The 17,310-nt window shown below is 40.6% G+C and overlaps 1 protein-coding gene across 5 annotated transcripts in view; it reads right to left on the bottom strand.

Annotated features, from left to right (window-relative positions):
* Positions 1–17,310, bottom strand: part of WDFY3 (WD repeat and FYVE domain containing 3) — a 352,404-nt gene that overhangs the window by 133,757 nt on the left and 201,337 nt on the right. For all 5 annotated transcript variants that reach the window (XM_068233510.1, XM_068233509.1, XM_068233512.1 and 2 more), the window contains 6 exons: positions 15,126–15,357; positions 14,651–14,751; positions 11,296–11,514; positions 7,936–8,117; positions 7,078–7,309; positions 5,250–5,410 (listed from right to left, as the gene is read on the bottom strand). In XM_068233510.1, coding sequence (XP_068089611.1) covers positions 5,250–5,410; positions 7,078–7,309; positions 7,936–8,117; positions 11,296–11,514; positions 14,651–14,751; positions 15,126–15,357 — 1,127 coding nt within the window. The remainder of the gene's footprint in view (positions 1–5,249; positions 5,411–7,077; positions 7,310–7,935; positions 8,118–11,295; positions 11,515–14,650; positions 14,752–15,125; positions 15,358–17,310) is intronic.

The following is a 17,310-nucleotide window of genomic DNA, read 5'->3' as shown; positions in this document are numbered from 1 at the left end:
ACCCCCGCTCATTACATATGCCTTCAGGCAGCTGATCCCCACTCAGCACGTGATCCTCCGTAGCTGCTAGGGTAGGAGCTGCTCACTGTGCCTCACTTGTACCTGTCTAGCTGAGATGATTAACGCAGCTCTCTCCCCAGCAATCGCTCTATAAACAACGCTGGCACTTCAGGGAGAGCGGCTATTAGCCAGGCTGTGCTTATCAGAGTGATGCGGGGGGCGGAGCTTAAATCGCCGGTGTCTTGTTAAAAAAAAAAAAGCTGCTTGCATCAGGGACAGCTGGTGAGGGCAATGATCAGTGGCTGGAACGGAGAGATTTAGAGCGGCTCTTACCTCTGCAACGGAGGTAGGAGCCGCTCTAAATCTCTCCGTTCCAGCCACTGATCATTGTCCTCACCAGCTGTCCCTGATGCAAGCAGCTTTTTTTTTTAACAAGACACCGGCGATTTAAGCTCCGCCCCTCTGTGATTTAAGCTCCGCCCCGTGATTTACGCTCCGCCCCCGCATCACTATCATAAGCACAGCCTGGCTAATAGCTGCTCTCCCTGAAGTGCCAGCGCTGTTTATAGAGCGATTGCTGGAGAGAGAGCTGCATTAAGTCACCTCAGCTAGACAGGTACAAGTGAGGCACAGTGAGCAGCTCCTACCCCTGCAGCTATGGAGGATCACGTGCTAAGCGGGGATCAGCATATTCAGCCGCTGCCTGAAGGCATACATAATGAGCAGGGGTTAGTCCATTATCCTGCATAGAGGGGGGATCACTGTCATAAGTCTGGAGGGGGGAGCATCAATGTCATAAGCCCAGCCTGTCTAATAGCTGCTCCCCCTGAAGTGTCAGCGCTGTTTATACAGATAGTATAGCGTCACTGCAGCGAGAGCAGCGTTATTGATATCAGCCTGCAGGTATCTATCCCAGCCAGATCAAGCCAGAGTCAACTGGGTCGACTTATACTTGAGTCATCAAAAAATTCCAGCTTAAGAGGGTCAAATATTTGGGTCGACTTATACATGGGGTCGACTTATATTCAAGTATATATGGTAGTGGTTTAACTAAACCACTTGAGCATATTACAAGAGCTTTTTAAAGGACACATCAGCCAAATAATGCTACCCCATGATCTACTTACCCGGGGCTTCCTCCAGCCCCTTGCAGTCCACATATCCCACACCGCAGCTCCGCTGTCGGCCGCCGGCTCGAGGTACCCGCCAGTGCAGATGCCAACCTCGAGGTCCTCCTCCACTGCGCCTGCGCAGTACACACCGGACAACGTGGACTTGATTTACAGCCATGCTCACGCAGGTGCAGTACAGGATGACCTCGAGGTTGGTCTCTGCACCGGCGGGGACCCCGGGCAGGTGGCTGAGAACAAAGCTGCAGCGCGGGGCATGTCAGCTGCAAGGGGCTGGAGGAAGCCCCGGGTAAGTAGATTATGGGGTAACATTATTTGTCTGACATTTCCTTTAAAAAGATCTTGTAATATGCACCAGTCCAAATAAAGACTTTTTATTGTGTGCTGTGCTAGAGTTCGGGTCCACTTTACCTTTGATATAATATATAGAGCAAAGTAAAAGTATTTGAGTTTTTTCAATAAAAGTGGCATTTCCCTTTAAATACTGCACATAACCGCATTTGTGGTCTAAGAATCTACAAAAAGCATTCACAGCTGCTCACAAATTATGTAAAACAAAAAAAAGTATTTGTCCGCAAACACTGGCAAGCTATATAAGTGTGCTTGGGCCCAAAAGAAGAACTATGCATGTAGAAGAAAGAAAGCCCATATGTACAGCACCACTCTAGAGATATATTAAATTGTTATAAATTTATTAACAAGAATTAACATCTGATAATTGACACATTGGAAAGTTCAATATATAAAAACACTTAAAAAGACCACATTGTCCTAGAATTCCAGCTGCAATAGTTGATATCCATCATACTAATAAATGAATAATTACTTGCAAATATAAAGAAATAAGCATCAATAAAATGTAAATAAATACCAACTTGGTGGGCTACAATGTAGAGCCCACCAGTGGTAGAACCCGGGTTCAGTATTAGCTAAAGTGCATAGAACATGTGAATACAAATATATATATTGAAAGTGCTAAGTGCAAAAAATATATACATTAATGTGCAAATATTGAACTGCAAAAACTGTTGATCACTGATAATAGGAGCAGCCCAAGGATAGAGTGCATAGAGCGTGAGAAATAACAGTGAGAAACAAGATACTTAGCCCAGGTAATAGAATGTAGGCAGCTGGAGCAAGACTGGGGACCCCTCAGACATTCCACCAGGTTCGCGAGCGTCACCTCGCTTTGAGAGGAGGAGAGGACACCTGAGAGTAATCATCAAGGGGACCTTAGACAACTAATTTTGAAATTGGCAGACTTTGTATTGAGCCACAACTACTTTCTATTTAATGGTGGATTTTATAAACAGGTGTGTGGAGTAGCAATGGGCGCGAAGTGCGCCCCCTCAATAGCTAACCTATTTTTGGGTTATTGGGAACGGGAGGTCGTCTTTGGGCCATCATTAGAGGAATTCCAGCCATACATCATAGGCTGGTATAGATTTATTGACGACGTGTTCATGCTATGGGGGGGCTCCATGGAAAATTGTGATAGATTTCTGAATGCTTTGAACAATAACAACATGAATATTCATTTAACAAAACATGCCTCTCTTACAGACATTGACTTTTTGGATATTAAAATCAAAATCGATTCGGAAGGACATCTCAGCACGGATCTGTTTCGCAAACCCACCTCGGTCAACTCTTTGCTGCACTATCAAAGTGCGCACACCAAACCTTTGCGTAACAATATTCCTACTGGACAGTTTCTTCGAGCACGTCGCATTTGTTCTAACATCAGCGATTTTTCTTCACAGGCACGAGAATTATCAGATCGATTTAAAGACAGGGGATACCCTAAGCGAGTGATTTCGCAAGCATATCAAAGGGCCAAGGCCACGGACAGATCCCAGCTACTACATCAAACATCTAGAACTACTAGTCAATTGGTAAGATTCAGTACAGTGTACAACAATCAATGGAGAGATTTATATCGAATACTTAACAGTTCATGGCCCACTCTATTATCTGATGCGACCATTGCACAATTTATCACATCAAATGCATCTATTTCAGCTAAAAGGTGTCCCAGTCTAAAGGACAAATTATGCTCGAGTTACTTCACTGAAGGAAGAAAGAGATGTAAAGGTCCCCTGAAAGGCAGTTACCCATGTGGTGACTGCAACATCTGTATGTATATGCGGCCTCAAAATATGATCAATGACACCAGGTGTACGAAACAGTATAAGATCAATGGGTACATTAACTGCAGAAGCAAGGGGGTCATTTATGCAATGACCTGTCCTTGTGGTAAATTGTATGTGGGGCAAACCAAGAATATGTTAAAAACCAGGATTCAACACCACCTGTCTAAAATTAGATTGGCCCAATGGGATTTAGACAAGGGCAAGACTTTAACTTCAGTCGCATCCCATTTTCTATTCGCACATGGAGGCTCAACTATGGGCCTTAAAGTATGCGGGATAGATCAGGTTAAGTTGGGGAGAAGGGGTGGCGACATTGTTAAGGCCCTACTCAGACGAGAGGCTAGGTGGATTTACCAGTTGGGTAGTTTGTCACCATCAGGCATCAATGAAGAGATTGATTGGGCTGGTTATCTGGGTTGAGGTGGTCTGTAGTGGTAATTGGTCTCCATGTCTATATGGTGCATATAAGTGTATGTATATTGTTCTTTGTTGAATGAGACATGCCTTATGTTTCTTTATTATTACTCATGTATTCATATATGTATGTCTTTCTTCATTATGTTGCAGAGGTTTAGACATGCTGGTGTGTGTATATATACCTATGCCTTTTGATCCTTGAATATGGACCTATGTATGAACTTCCTGTTCCCCCTATGCCCATGAACTATCGGGACTTCGTGTGAATATGGGACCCCATTTATTTGACCAACATATGCCTCCTATGGTGACTATGGACATTTATTCCGGATTTTTTGAAGAAATATTCAGAATGGATTGGACATTTATTCCGGATTTCCTGACTGGCCCCCTTCTGTTCTTGTGCCAAATCTGCCCCAGTAGCACATTTAATAATAATAATAATAATACGATAATACGCTGATATGCATGCCCCCCTTTAAATAGCAATGTTTGCTAATATTGTTTTTCTAGTTGGGTTATAATATAGGCAATGGATGGTTTTTGGTATTGCTGTGATTGCAGGCCAGTGTATTTATTGAGATGCCATTGCAATATATCCTTCTTCGTCATTATTTGTGTATGGGTTTCCCTGGCAACTGCCAATCTACTCACCTTCCGGCTTCTTCTACAGCGCTCCAGCGTGGTCTCTTCCTATTTCCTCCTTCCCCTCCAATCCGTCCATTGCGAATGAGAGCGGCGTCACATCCGGATCACGCATGGCGGTGACGTCACTTCCGGGTGGCGCACGCTCCATCGGTACACACCCTCTTCCTTCTATTTAAACGCCGGACTGGCGTTCACAAAGCTAGGTGTCCTCTCCTCCTCTCAAAGCGAGGTGACGCTCGCGAACCTGGTGGAATGTCTGAGGGGTCCCCAGTCTTGCTCCAGCTGCCTACATTCTATTACCTGGGCTAAGTATCTTGTTTCTCACTGTTATTTCTCACGCTCTATGCACTCTATCCTTGGGCTGCTCCTATTATCAGTGATCAACAGTTTTTGCAGTTCAATATTTGCACATTAATGTATATATTTTTTGCACTTAGCACTTTCAATATATATATTTGTATTCACATGTTATATGCACTTTAGCTAATACTGAACCCGGGTTCTACCACTGGTGGGCTCTACATTGTAGCCCACCAAGTTGGTATTTATTTACATTTTATTGATGCTTATTTCTTTATATTTGCAAGTAATTATTCATTTATTAGTATGATGGATATCAACTATTGCAGCTGGAATTCTAGGACAATGTGGTCTTTTTAAGTGTTTTTATATATTGAACTTTCCAATGTGTCAATTATCAGATGTTAATTCTTGTTAATAAATTTATAACAATTTAATATATCTCTAGAGTGGTGCTGTACATATGGGCTTTCTTTCTTCTACATGCATAAATTATGTAAAATAGAAACAAAGTGTTTTTTGGTTTTTTTATTAAATGCATAAAAATGCTTCATTCTCTCTATTGTGTATGTATTGACATTTACATAGTCTTTCAACTCACCTGCTTTGCAATTGCTTTGCTATCCAGTTTGTTATAAACTTTCCTTATTCTGGCTACTGTTAAGGATGACACAGAAAGTGCATAGAGCCCAAAGGACACTTTCTCTTCAGGTACCAATGACACCAAAGACGGGGTACCTGATTCAGATTTAGAATCTTTACCTGTAAGACAAAATCATCATCACCCACACATGTATATAATTAAACATCTCTTGATCTGTAACTATGTGTCATTTAATACAATATATATATATAATAAAGCAAACATCTACAGTCAATAAAAAATTGCATTTTTTTTCCAATCGATTCCAACCTGTAGTAGTTTGCACAGTAAAAAGATTACAGAACAGATACAGTAGAATCTTGTTATAGTAAACTCTGCTATAGTAAACCTCTGGATATAGTAAACGCAGTCCTCAGGTCCCAGCAAATGTGTCTGTATAAATATACAATGTATGACCAATTCTGATATAGTAAACTTATAGTAAACTACTTTTCCTGGTCCCCTTGGGGTTTACCATAAAGGGATTCTACTGTACTAAGATCTTGCATACAAAGAAGCACAATGCTTTATAAACAGATGCTTGCAAAGTGATTTAAATATGAAAAACAACACCATTTATATTTAGCATTCTAATTAAAATACAAGGCATCATATTTATACACATGCAGTGGGGCTCATCGCTAGTAACACGTTGCTTTTCACCACAAGCATAGCTTGCCACCTGAAAGAGGACACTAAAAGGCTTGTGCATGGCAACACCTGCTTTTAACATTCAGTCAATCCTGACAACCAATTCGATTTATTTTAATAATGTGATGCAACAGTCCTCCTCCTCCGTCTTCTCTCAGAGGTTAGCTAGGCCACATAATATTTCCAACATCATGTAACCTAGCCCAACCAATGGCAGCAGAGGAAGAAGAGCACTGTACATCACAGTAGTGTTCATTCATTGCAAAAACAAGTTATTTTTGAATCTGCAGCAATGCAAGCGGAGGTGTAAAACATGAGTCTGCTACATAACTAGGACCTAAAATAGTTGTAAAATAGTTGATTGAATAAGTATCCACTTCCTTCAAATCAGTACTTCGTTCATGCATCTTTGAACTCTATTACTGTTTGAGAGGTTATGTGTGGACACTGCAAATTTTCCTCATTGCTCTTTCTAAACATGCTTAAACTTTGCGTGCACTGGGATGATCAGAAAACAGCTTAATTCAAAAGTCCACCCAAAATTTTCTATTGAATTAAGATATGGACTCAGACTTGGCCACTTCAGGATATTTGGTTTTATGTGTGCTCTTTCTCCCAAGGCTCAGGTCTCTTGCAGACCGTATCAAATATCGTATTTTGCTACCTACCTGGACAAGCCTTTTGTAGCATGTTGTGGAGAAGGATCCCCCCAGCAAGATGCTACCATCCTGCAGCAAGACAAGGATGATGTGTTCATAATCATGTACAGTGTCTGGCAGTCACTAAACATGACCTAAGTGTAATGGTAAAAAAGCTCAGTTTTGATCTCCATCAGATGACAGGATCTGCGTCTAACTGACATAAGTCTGCAAACAATCCTATGACAAACTATAAGCCAGATGTCAAGTCAGTACTTTGTTTTTGTTACTCTCTCATAAAGTTGTGATAGGGGAAGCAGTCTGGCAAAAGCTGTATGCACCGAGGTCCAATTACTAAGATTCTCCTCCTGAAGTAGATCATGCTGGAGAATATAAATGATCTAGCAAAGCTGGACTGAAATTTATTAGACTGACTCTTATTAGAACTTAGTGAGTAAGCAATAAGAAATTAGCAGAAAGTACTAGTAAGTACTCACATGGAGAACAAACTGCTTGAAAGCTTCCGACGTAATTTGGTCCTAGTTCATATAGTACACCAACACTCGGGGCAGTCAATACTTCCTCCAGAAAGTGAGTTGGTCCCAGGCGCCATACCAATGAGGAAAGCTGCCGCTGAGCTGGTGGAGTGCCAACATAAGCATAAACAGTGCTAACCACTGGTGGGTTAGTGGAGCCAGACCCTCCTGGTGAGCTGTGTACATAATGGAGCTGCAAGTACATGTACAAACACAAATTGATATGGGAAGATTATATCCATACAAAAAGAACATACAATATTTGTAATACCAAAGTAAATAAATATTAGGGACATTCTACACATCTGATAAAAAATGTTAACATTTGTCAACTGCAAGAGGTAAAGAAAAAGTAGTACCTTTACAAACCACATAATGACCGATATATGATGGAATAAACGTAAATATGTACGTACGTAAGTACGTTAGAAAAAAACACAACATGCTTTAGGGCAACCATTAATACTTATGAAGCAGGAAAATTGACAAAAGTAGTTAAATGTTTTTGCTGTCACTCGGCCACCAATCAGGCTCTTTTTTTTTCAATATGGGGGAGCACAAGAAGAAAATAAAACAAAACACCATCTTGCCTATGTCCTACTTCCAATACCATCCAGCCTACTCCCTCCCATTGAGATGTAAACATGTTAGTTTTTTTAAAGTATATGTTGAGACATGCAAGTCCCAACATTTTTGCAACCATCCTGTTTCCTGGCAAAAGTTCAGCGGTGTTAAGTCACAACAATGGTGCTGGTTTTAGAATTTTGAGCCTTTCGATGGCACATGTGAACATTTTGGTTAAAGGAAAACTGCACTCACCTTTACTGTATTGACCAATTGCCCATCCAGGTAGAGAGCTGCAGTACTATTTTTTAGCATGCCTTTACTCATAACCAAAACCAGATGATGCCATTGTCCTTCCATTATCAGCTCACCACAACGGAATCTGGCACAACATGGCAGAATCTCATAGAATGAGGACTCCTCACTGAAGTCATCCACTAGGATAAAAAGGAGAAAAGTCATGCTTATAAATACACACTTGGATGGAACCACTTTCAAGTGTTTAGGATTGTGTTTTTCCAAGATTTCTAGGATTTATTTTTTAATCAGCTTCCTCAAACGAAAAATTGAATTAAAAGGATAAACACATATATAGCGTATTATTTTTTATTGTACAAAAAAAAAAAAAAAAAGTTGTGCAAAAATTACAAATTGTGTAACTAAGAACACACGCATCAGTGGACGTAAAAGTGAAAATTCTAGGAGGCTGAGAAAACCAGCATTGCTAAGACCAGGTAACAATAATTAAGCAATTAGTGACACATCACGGGAAAAATGCCCTAAGCATTATGTGATGTTTGAGCACCACTTTGTCAGAAATAGTGTCCAGACATCACATAACACTCTTCTCTGGTGTGTTGCCACCTGATTGTTATTCTATACAGTGGTAGTTACTGGTTTCCCTTCATTTTTTTTTGAAAGCACATACCGCACATACCAAACAGGTTTTAAAGAGAAACCGTAACCAAGAATTGAACTTCATCCCAATCAGTAGCAGATACACTCTTTTACATGAGAAATCTTTTCCTTTTCTCAAACGGATCATCAGGGGGCTCTGCATGGCTGATATTGTGGTGAAACCCCTCCAACAGTGTTATGTCAGGACCATGGTTCTGACATCCCACTGTGGGAGCCTTGTCGCATTGTGGGAAATAACAGCGGTTTATAACTGCCAAAAAAGCAAGCAACATCTCCTTTCACTGACATCACCTGCCAACAGAGAAAAATTCACCATGTGATGTCAGAACGTAAATCAGGAAGAGGAAAGATTTTACAATGGGCAAACACTGGCTAAATCATTTGTACATAATTATTGTAAAAATGAAGCACTTTTTTTTATTACATTATTTTCACTGGAGTTCCTCTTTAACCATTTCAGCCCGCGGGTATTTTCCACCTTATGCATTAGAGCAATTTTCACCTCCCATTCATTTGCCAATAACTTTATCACTAATTATCACAATGAATTGATCTATATCTTGTTTGTTCCGCCACCAATTAGGTTTCTTTGGGTGGTACATTTTGCTAAGAATTATTTTTTTCTAAATGCATTTTTATTGGAATATTAAGAAAAAAATTGAAAAAAAAACATTATTTCTCATGTTTCAGCCATTATAGCTTTAAAATAATACATGCTACTTTCATTTAAACCCATGTATTTTAATTTGCCCATTTGTCCCAGTTCTTACACCATTTAAATTATGTCCATATCACAACGTATGGCGCCAATATTTTATTTGGAAATAAAGGTGCATTTTTTCCGTTTGCGTCCATCACTATTTACAAGCTTATAATTTACATTTTTTTTTCGTAATATACCCTCTTCACATGCATATTAAAAAAGTTCAGACCCTTAGGTAACTATTTTTTTTTTATTGTAATTTTTTTTTTCATTAAAAATTATTTGGGTAATTTCTGGGGTGGGAGGTAAACCGTTAATTTTAAATGTAATAATGTGTGTTTATTTCATTCAAAAATGCATGTAGATGTAGGTTTACAACTTGGCCACAGTCAAAACATGTTTTGCTCGCTTCCAGGAAGCGTAAGGAGGACAGGAAACTTTTTTGGGGGCAAAAATACAGTGGGTTCTGATAAGAAGCCGACTGTCTTTCTACCGCGGACGCGCGTGTGACAGCCACGTCCAGGCGGCTTAAATGGTTAACGGACCTCTGTCGCGAAAACCTTAAAATACATGTAAACATATACAAATAAGCAGTACGTTTCTTCCAGAGTAAAATGAGCCATAAATTACTTTTCTCCTTTGTTGCTGTCACTTACAGTAAGTAGTAGAAATCGGACATTACCGACAGATTTTGGACTAGCCCGTCTTCTCATTGGGGGTTCTCAGTGTTTTCTTTATTTTTAAAAGCACTTAGTGAATGGCAGTTGCTCCATCCAACTGCCAAACAAGTGTGCAGCGAGCAGGGAGTCTGGCCAGCATCTTTATATAAATCTTTTTCAGGGAATGTCTTTATAAAGAATAAAGGCCATGCTGAGAATCCCCCATGAAGAGATGGATTAGCCCAAAACCTGTCGGTAATGTCAGATTTCTACTATCTACTATAAGTGACAGCAACATAGGATAAAAGTAATGTATGGCTTATTGGACTCTAGAAGAAATGTACTTATTTGTATGTGTCTTAAATTTTAACATTTTCGCGACAGTTCCTCTTTAAGGTTGTTTATGAGATTTTCTATTGACTGCTTTTGCCAGGTATGGCAATATTGATTGACAGTTTTTATAGCTTTCAAATTGTTTAATTAAACCTAAATAAATATAACTCATTGTTTAAATGTTTGTGGAGCACACCATTCTTTAGTATTGAGGGATTTCTTGTATATCCTGTTCCCTACTGTAGCACACTTGCTCAAACCCTGAATTGTGCCAAAAAGCACATTCACATTGGTGCCAACATTTCCCAATTTGAGTATATTGAACAACTTAGTTATGTAGCCTTACATGTTTTGCATGAGAGGAAACTCATGCAAATAAGGGAAGAACATTCAAACTATGCACATTTTGGCCTGGATTCAAACTTGGGACCCTAGTGCTGTAAGTGCTAGCCGTTCAGCCACCCTGCTGCCCAGATAGGCATGGTCAATGTTGCCATAACCCTTTATTACAAATTTTGCCCATAGGTTGCAGTTAGTAATATTTTGCTATATGCTTCGTGACAAAGTTTTTGCCCCGCACCGGTCCTCCACGAGCTTCTGTTTTCCCGCCGCCAGCTACTTTTGGTACAGTCATACCAACGAATCGTAGCTTTCCCGCCCGCAATAGTGTTCTGCGCTAATAGCGCAACAAGCTATTGCGAAGGAAGATATGTGTGGCCCGGGGCACGCAGGCGCAGTTGCCGAGTCGACATAAAAAAAGTAGCTGGCGGCGGGAGAACGGAGGATTGTGGAGGACTGGCGAGGGACAGGAAGGTTGCAAGGGGCTGGCAGAGGCGCCAGGTAAGTGAAACACTTTGTTTTAAAAAGATCTTTAGCTCCGCTTTAAGCTTAATCATCCATTAAAAAAGTTTTACACTTTCTAGTTGTACAATCTTCTAAACCAATTTCGCATTGTTTAGCCAATATTTAAAAAAAATGTTACATGTGGGGCTGGATACTTACCATAGTTCTGAAGAAGCTCTTCCTTAGTAGAGACAATGAGAGATTTATCTTTAGCCGAGAGAACAATGGCAAGACAAACATAGTGCTGTTCAGAGGAGGTTGCTCGTCTAACAATGGTAAGTAGTCTTCCAGGGTGATTATTTGGCGGCGTGCTGAAATGCTCAATACAAAACCAGGTGGAGTATGTTAATCCAGAAGGTGGTGGGAAAAAACGTTCACCTATAAAAGATAAAATATATCTATTGTAATTCACAGCTTTAGTGATCCAAGTATCCAGTATAAAACAACAGAAGCTGCTCATGTAAGACACTAAGCTTTCCATATATCGGCACAAATATGAATTGATATTTTCAATTACCATATGTACTCACAATAAAATTGACAATGTATAGAAGTCAATTCCCTAACATTCGATCCTCCTAAAGTGGAAATACAATCTGGCATAACATACAATAAAGAAATGGTTTCCCTTCTCTTTACTGCCCATATAATTATCCTAATTTCCACAAATTAATGTTGTATGTTGGAAAATGCCAAAGCCTCCAGCGCGAGGTACCCACACAAACATTGATTTTCTGGTTCAAATCTGTTGCCTTAAAATGGCAGATTGATCGAGTTTTGACTTAAGGTCAATCAAACGCATTGATCGAATGTGAAAAAAAGTCTGTCTACTGGGAGCAGGGCAGGAGTGTGGTTAATCAATGGGCCATACCATTGAGCTGCATGAAACAGTGCAGTGCTGCTGTTCAAATCGATTTTCTGCTGGAATCTAATGAAAAATTGATATGCTTTGTGTGGAAGGAACCAATCAAACAAATCAGATTCTGACCAGATAGTGATAGATTAGATAAGCACATTGGCTCATAATTGAGCCATATATGGCTACCTTTAGAAGACAGCCATGCAAGGAGATGGTATTACATTGGTTTGTTTGATTAAAGGCTGCCATACACTGGTCGATTGCCAGCAGATCGACCAGCAGATAGATCCCTCTGTGATCGAATCTGATCAAAGAGGGATCTATTGACTGCCTACACTGCAAACAGATTTTGAATTCATTTCACTATGAAACCAATTCACAATCTGGAGCAGCCGCCGCCCCCCCCCCCCCCCCCCCCCCCTGCAAACATTACATGATCCGGCTAGCGCGAGCCTCGGTCTCCGCTGTCTTCTCTTCTCTAGCTCGAGCTTCACTTTACTTCCTGTCTGGGGAAGTTTAAACAGTAGAGGGCGCTCTTCTGTCTTCCTGTCGGGACAGGAAGAAGTGAAGCCTGCCGGAGCCCAGCGGAGAAGGAACAGCAGTGACACGCTTCGTGGCGGCGCAGCAATATTTTTTGTGTGGTTTTTTTTATTTTTTAAATCATGTAGCTAGCCTAGCGCCAGCTATAGGATTCCCCCCCTCCCTGAGGCGTCCCTTCCACCCTTCCGATCGCCGGCGGCGCGTCTTCCCATAAGGAAATCCCGTTCTGAACGGGATTTCCTTTAGGGCTTACCCGTCGCCATGGCGACTATCGTGATGCAGTCATCCACCCCTCAGCGCTGCCTGGCACTGATTGGCCAGGCTGCGTGCGGGGTCTCGGGGGAGGGGGGGCCTATAACGCGTCGGGTAGTGGCGCATCGGCGGCGATCGGTGTTTGCTGCGTGTTTTTAGAAAAAAAAAATGTCAAAATCGGCCCAGCCTGAGCAGCGTCCTCTGGCGGTAATGGACGAGCTGAGCTCGTCATTACCGCCAAGGAGGTTAAGTGAGACATTTTAGACAGTTCTCTATAGAAGGGGAAAAAAAAAAAAAAGTTTCCTTGGCTTTCTAACCCAAAGCATTGCTATGTCTTTGAACAAGTGCTACCACGTTCTCAAACAAGTATCACCAAGTCCTCCCTGCGAGAGCACAGTAGGGCAAGGATGCAATACAGTAAAGGGTGGACTTCATCTTTTCTTCAATTCTCATTTTCATCATCTCCTCTCCATTTCCCATCCGCTCTCCTTGTTCGTTTCCTGTCAGCAATCTGATGCCCTCTCATAACAGCCGCTGGAAAATTGGTGTAAATGTAAAGAGCAGCACATTGAGATGGATTGAATGGAGGAGAGGAATAGCAGCCTGCAGTGTCAGGGGACAAACTACTTTCCTGTGCAAATCTGCATAGGAGAAGAAAGTGGAGTATTTTAGGCTATATTTTGATTTAGAAATTATAGTGAAACTGGACATAAAAAAACAAAAAACACTTTATACGATATATAACAGGCAGGCAGATCTGGTACAAGTTTGCTGGGCATCTTCACATTTTCGCAACAAGCACTATGACCTATACTATGAACATCTCGCATAGACTTTATAGTGGCTAGAAGAAAGGCCTAGTGCACACCAGAGCGGTTCGGCTGCAGTTTGCGATCCGCTTGCGGGTGCGGATCCGCTAGGGTAATGTATTTCAATGGGCTGGTGCACACCAGAGCGGGAGGCGTTTTGCAGAAACGCATACTCCCGGGCTACTGCAGATTTTGGATTGCGGATGCGTTTCTGCCTCAATGTTAAGTATAGGAAAAACGCAAACCGCTCTGAAAAACGGCACTTCAGAGCGGTTTGCCAGGCGGTTTTTGTTACAGTAGCTGTCAGACTATGCGCGTTCCTAGACGTTTTCAGGGAACACGTACGGGTACCAAAAACGCATAGGAACGGCTCCTAATGCTTTTGAATGGGCTAGTTCACATGTATGCGTATGAGACGCATACGTTTCTCATCCGCATTGCTGCACGCAGTTCTGTGCGTCACGCATAGAAACGGACGCAATGAAAGTCTATGGACGCGTATCAAAAACGCATACTATTGTGTTTTTATGGTCCGTTTTCCTCTGCAGTTCCCATAATTCTTTTTTTTCCCCTGGGTCACGTGTGTGTGCAAAACGCAATAGAATACGCATTAGAACGCAAGAAAAACGCATTCGTTTTTCAACTTGCGTTTCTTTGATTTTAAACGCATTCTTCATACGCAGATAGTCTGAACAGGCCCTTACTGTAACAATACATGAAATCTACTATACCAAAACCGCTACACAAAACCGCAAAACGCTAGCTGAAACGCTGCAGAAAAATAAGAAATATCGTTTCAAAATCTGCTAGCATTTTGTGGATCTGCTAGCGGTTTTTGGTGTGCACTAGGCCAAAGAGATGAGAACACACCTAAGTATCTAAGCAGAACATACTACACATGTTAATTTTCATTAATTTACACTAAAGTGTAACAAAAACCATGGTAAAGATTTCAGCCATTAGATGTACTGCCATGTTTACCTTTGCTTAAATAGGAACATATTTTTCAGCCTACTGTATTACTATGAACATTTTTAATGAAATATTTTCTTACCTGTACCAATACCGCTGAGTACAGCCCCATCAATAAGGCCTGTGGTTACTGCATTGCTAGTTGGAGCATTATGAGGAGCTAAACTTGGCAAGAAAAGGCACCTGGTTAAAAAAAAAATACTATTAGAAGAAGAACTATTGGAATCCTTTGTCATTCCACATTAGATGTATTAAATAATCTATCATTTTGTGTCAATACAAAGTTGTCAGCGTCATTATTTCTTCTCATGTATAATTGAGGTATAAGTTTTCACAGATTTTTCTTAAACTTTTTTTTTTTACGATTAATATTAAATAGTATTAAACACATTTCAAGCAGACTTCGCAATATTAAGCCATTTGGTAGACTACCACGCAGCATAAGTTGAGCCTACTAGGAATCCTTCTGAATCCTCTTAATTGGCTGTAACTGTAACGTTCACGTATTCAGATTAGTATTATTATTATTCTTTACATTGTAAAGTTAAAAAAATTACCCAAAGCCTTCCAGAGAAGTGTCAAATTCCACAAAAGCAGGCGTGACCGATGATCCATGAAGCCGAATATCATGTGGTGTTGTCATAGAAACCAGGCACTTTACCCTCGTTAGGGGCACAGTGCTTCCTTCTGCTGACTTTACTAAGCTTCGGCTTATCCGGTAGTGTTTATCTTCGCCCACACAAAATACGCTGTCAGAGCCCAAGCCCTCTGTTGACATGATCATGCTACCTGTGTGACATCCAAGCAGACAGTTTCGTCAAAGCTATGGCAGCAATATTTAACAGCATTTTGGTAATATGCACAATATATTATAAGAATCATACTACACAAGAAAAGAGACATTAAGCATAGACTTCTGAATTCTGCATAAAAGTTCAGTCATTCTCTTCCCTTCCCCACTAGTCTAGCTATCACAGAACAGGGAGCCTGCAGGTGGAACGATGCCATTCTCCCTGCTCTTTTTTACACAACGTGTGTGTGTGTGTGTGTGTGTGTGTGTGTGTGTGTGTGTGTGTGTGTGTGTGTGTGTGTGTGTGTGTGTGTGTGTGTGTGTGTGTGTGTGTGTGTGTGTGTGTGTCCACGAGAGAGATAACGAGAGAGATAACCTTTCTACTAGCTATCAAAAGACTTAAAAAAAGAAAGTCTATAGTCATCCACATAGGAGCCGCGCTAGGCTATCTGGACACAAATATGCATCCAGGACTGCATGCAGCCTCCACTCGTTCAAGGCAGGATTTACATTGTGGCGATTGATGAAGGGGAACATATGTTTCCCAAGCCAATTACAGTGCCTGGAATGAATGGACATGACTATGTTCATTCATAGTAAGTAAAACAATGTTAACACAATGTACACACACCTGAAACCAATATGTAGCTAATGTAGTCAGGCTTTAGTGAGACCACCTTATCCACATTCTCATTCTGGATAAGTAGCTTAATGTACTAGTGGAAGAGAATAAGCAGGATAGCCAGGTATCTGACTTGGTTTGAATAATAGGAAACACATTTTGCAGTCTCCATATCACTCTTACTATACGGTTGCATGATGAAAATAAATATATTCAAATACCTACATTGAAAAAGTGCATGCCTACAAACAACTAATGATGATTAATGATGTACAAATGCATGTAATTTGTATGCAGATGCATGCAACTTGAAAATGGACCAATCAAGTCCCACCCAGGTTTAAATTGATTGGTCCATTTTAAAGCTGCATATATTTGCATAAAACATTACATACATTTGCAAAAACTCAGAAATATTTGCAAATCATTGATCATCCCTACAAGCAACCTGCTACATGAAAGCAACTTAAGAAGGCTTAAGAAGAGGTCAAAGCAGTGGGACTTTCTTCTGACACTTTTAGCAAAAGCAGTTATTTGCATACAATTCAACTTAATGCAGTTCTGGAACAAAAAATAATTTTGTTCTGCCATTTTCACTGAAGAGAGATTTGGGTCTAGTCAGAGTTTAATAACAAATGAACCCAGCTGGGTATGAATAATCAGCATTTTCAGCGTTGAGTAAGCAGCAGTATAATGTCGAACAAGCAATGCTGAATGGAAAGGCACAGGATGTATCCTCGAAAGTGAATGCCACTAATATGTCAGCAGAGTGCGTAGAAAAGTGGGCAGCTTGTGTGGGAAGAGTCAGCAGTGCACAAACTGAACAGATTGCATTTCCATAGTATCTGTAGCTAAACTGTAATTTTGGAACAGACAGGCTGACCTACAGTTGTTCAAACTTTGCAAGCTGAAAAGAAAATACGCAATTTAAGGCGTGGGATGAAAGGAAAAAACAGATAGAGCTCTAGATAAAAATACCTACAAGACAAATCAAAAACATTTTACAAACTGTAGTAGCCACTTGTTTTATATGCATTTTCAACATATACTAACAAGTACAAGAACGCAGTGCATCCTTTTGATCATTTTTTTCCCATTCGCAGGACACAAAAAGTTGTAAAAACTTTTTACTTGACATCGCAAGTGATTTTCAATCCAGATCATTACCCGTTAAGCTGACTGCACTGCAAACCCTTAGCAAAACTGAATATAAATGTTATGGGAAAAAAAGTGTAAAAATGCATACATTTCTCATAGTATAAATGTGAATGTAAACTTCTAGGAAAAACACTGTATATAACCTTTGGCCAAAAGCAAGGATGGCTGATCC

The sequence above is a fragment of the Hyperolius riggenbachi genome, chromosome 1 (assembly GCF_040937935.1).
Source record: "Hyperolius riggenbachi isolate aHypRig1 chromosome 1, aHypRig1.pri, whole genome shotgun sequence".
In the NCBI taxonomy this organism is placed as follows: Eukaryota; Metazoa; Chordata; class Amphibia; order Anura; family Hyperoliidae; genus Hyperolius; species Hyperolius riggenbachi.
The sequence above is the reverse complement of the archived record's forward strand: the minus strand, read 5'-3'. Positions and strand labels throughout refer to the sequence as shown.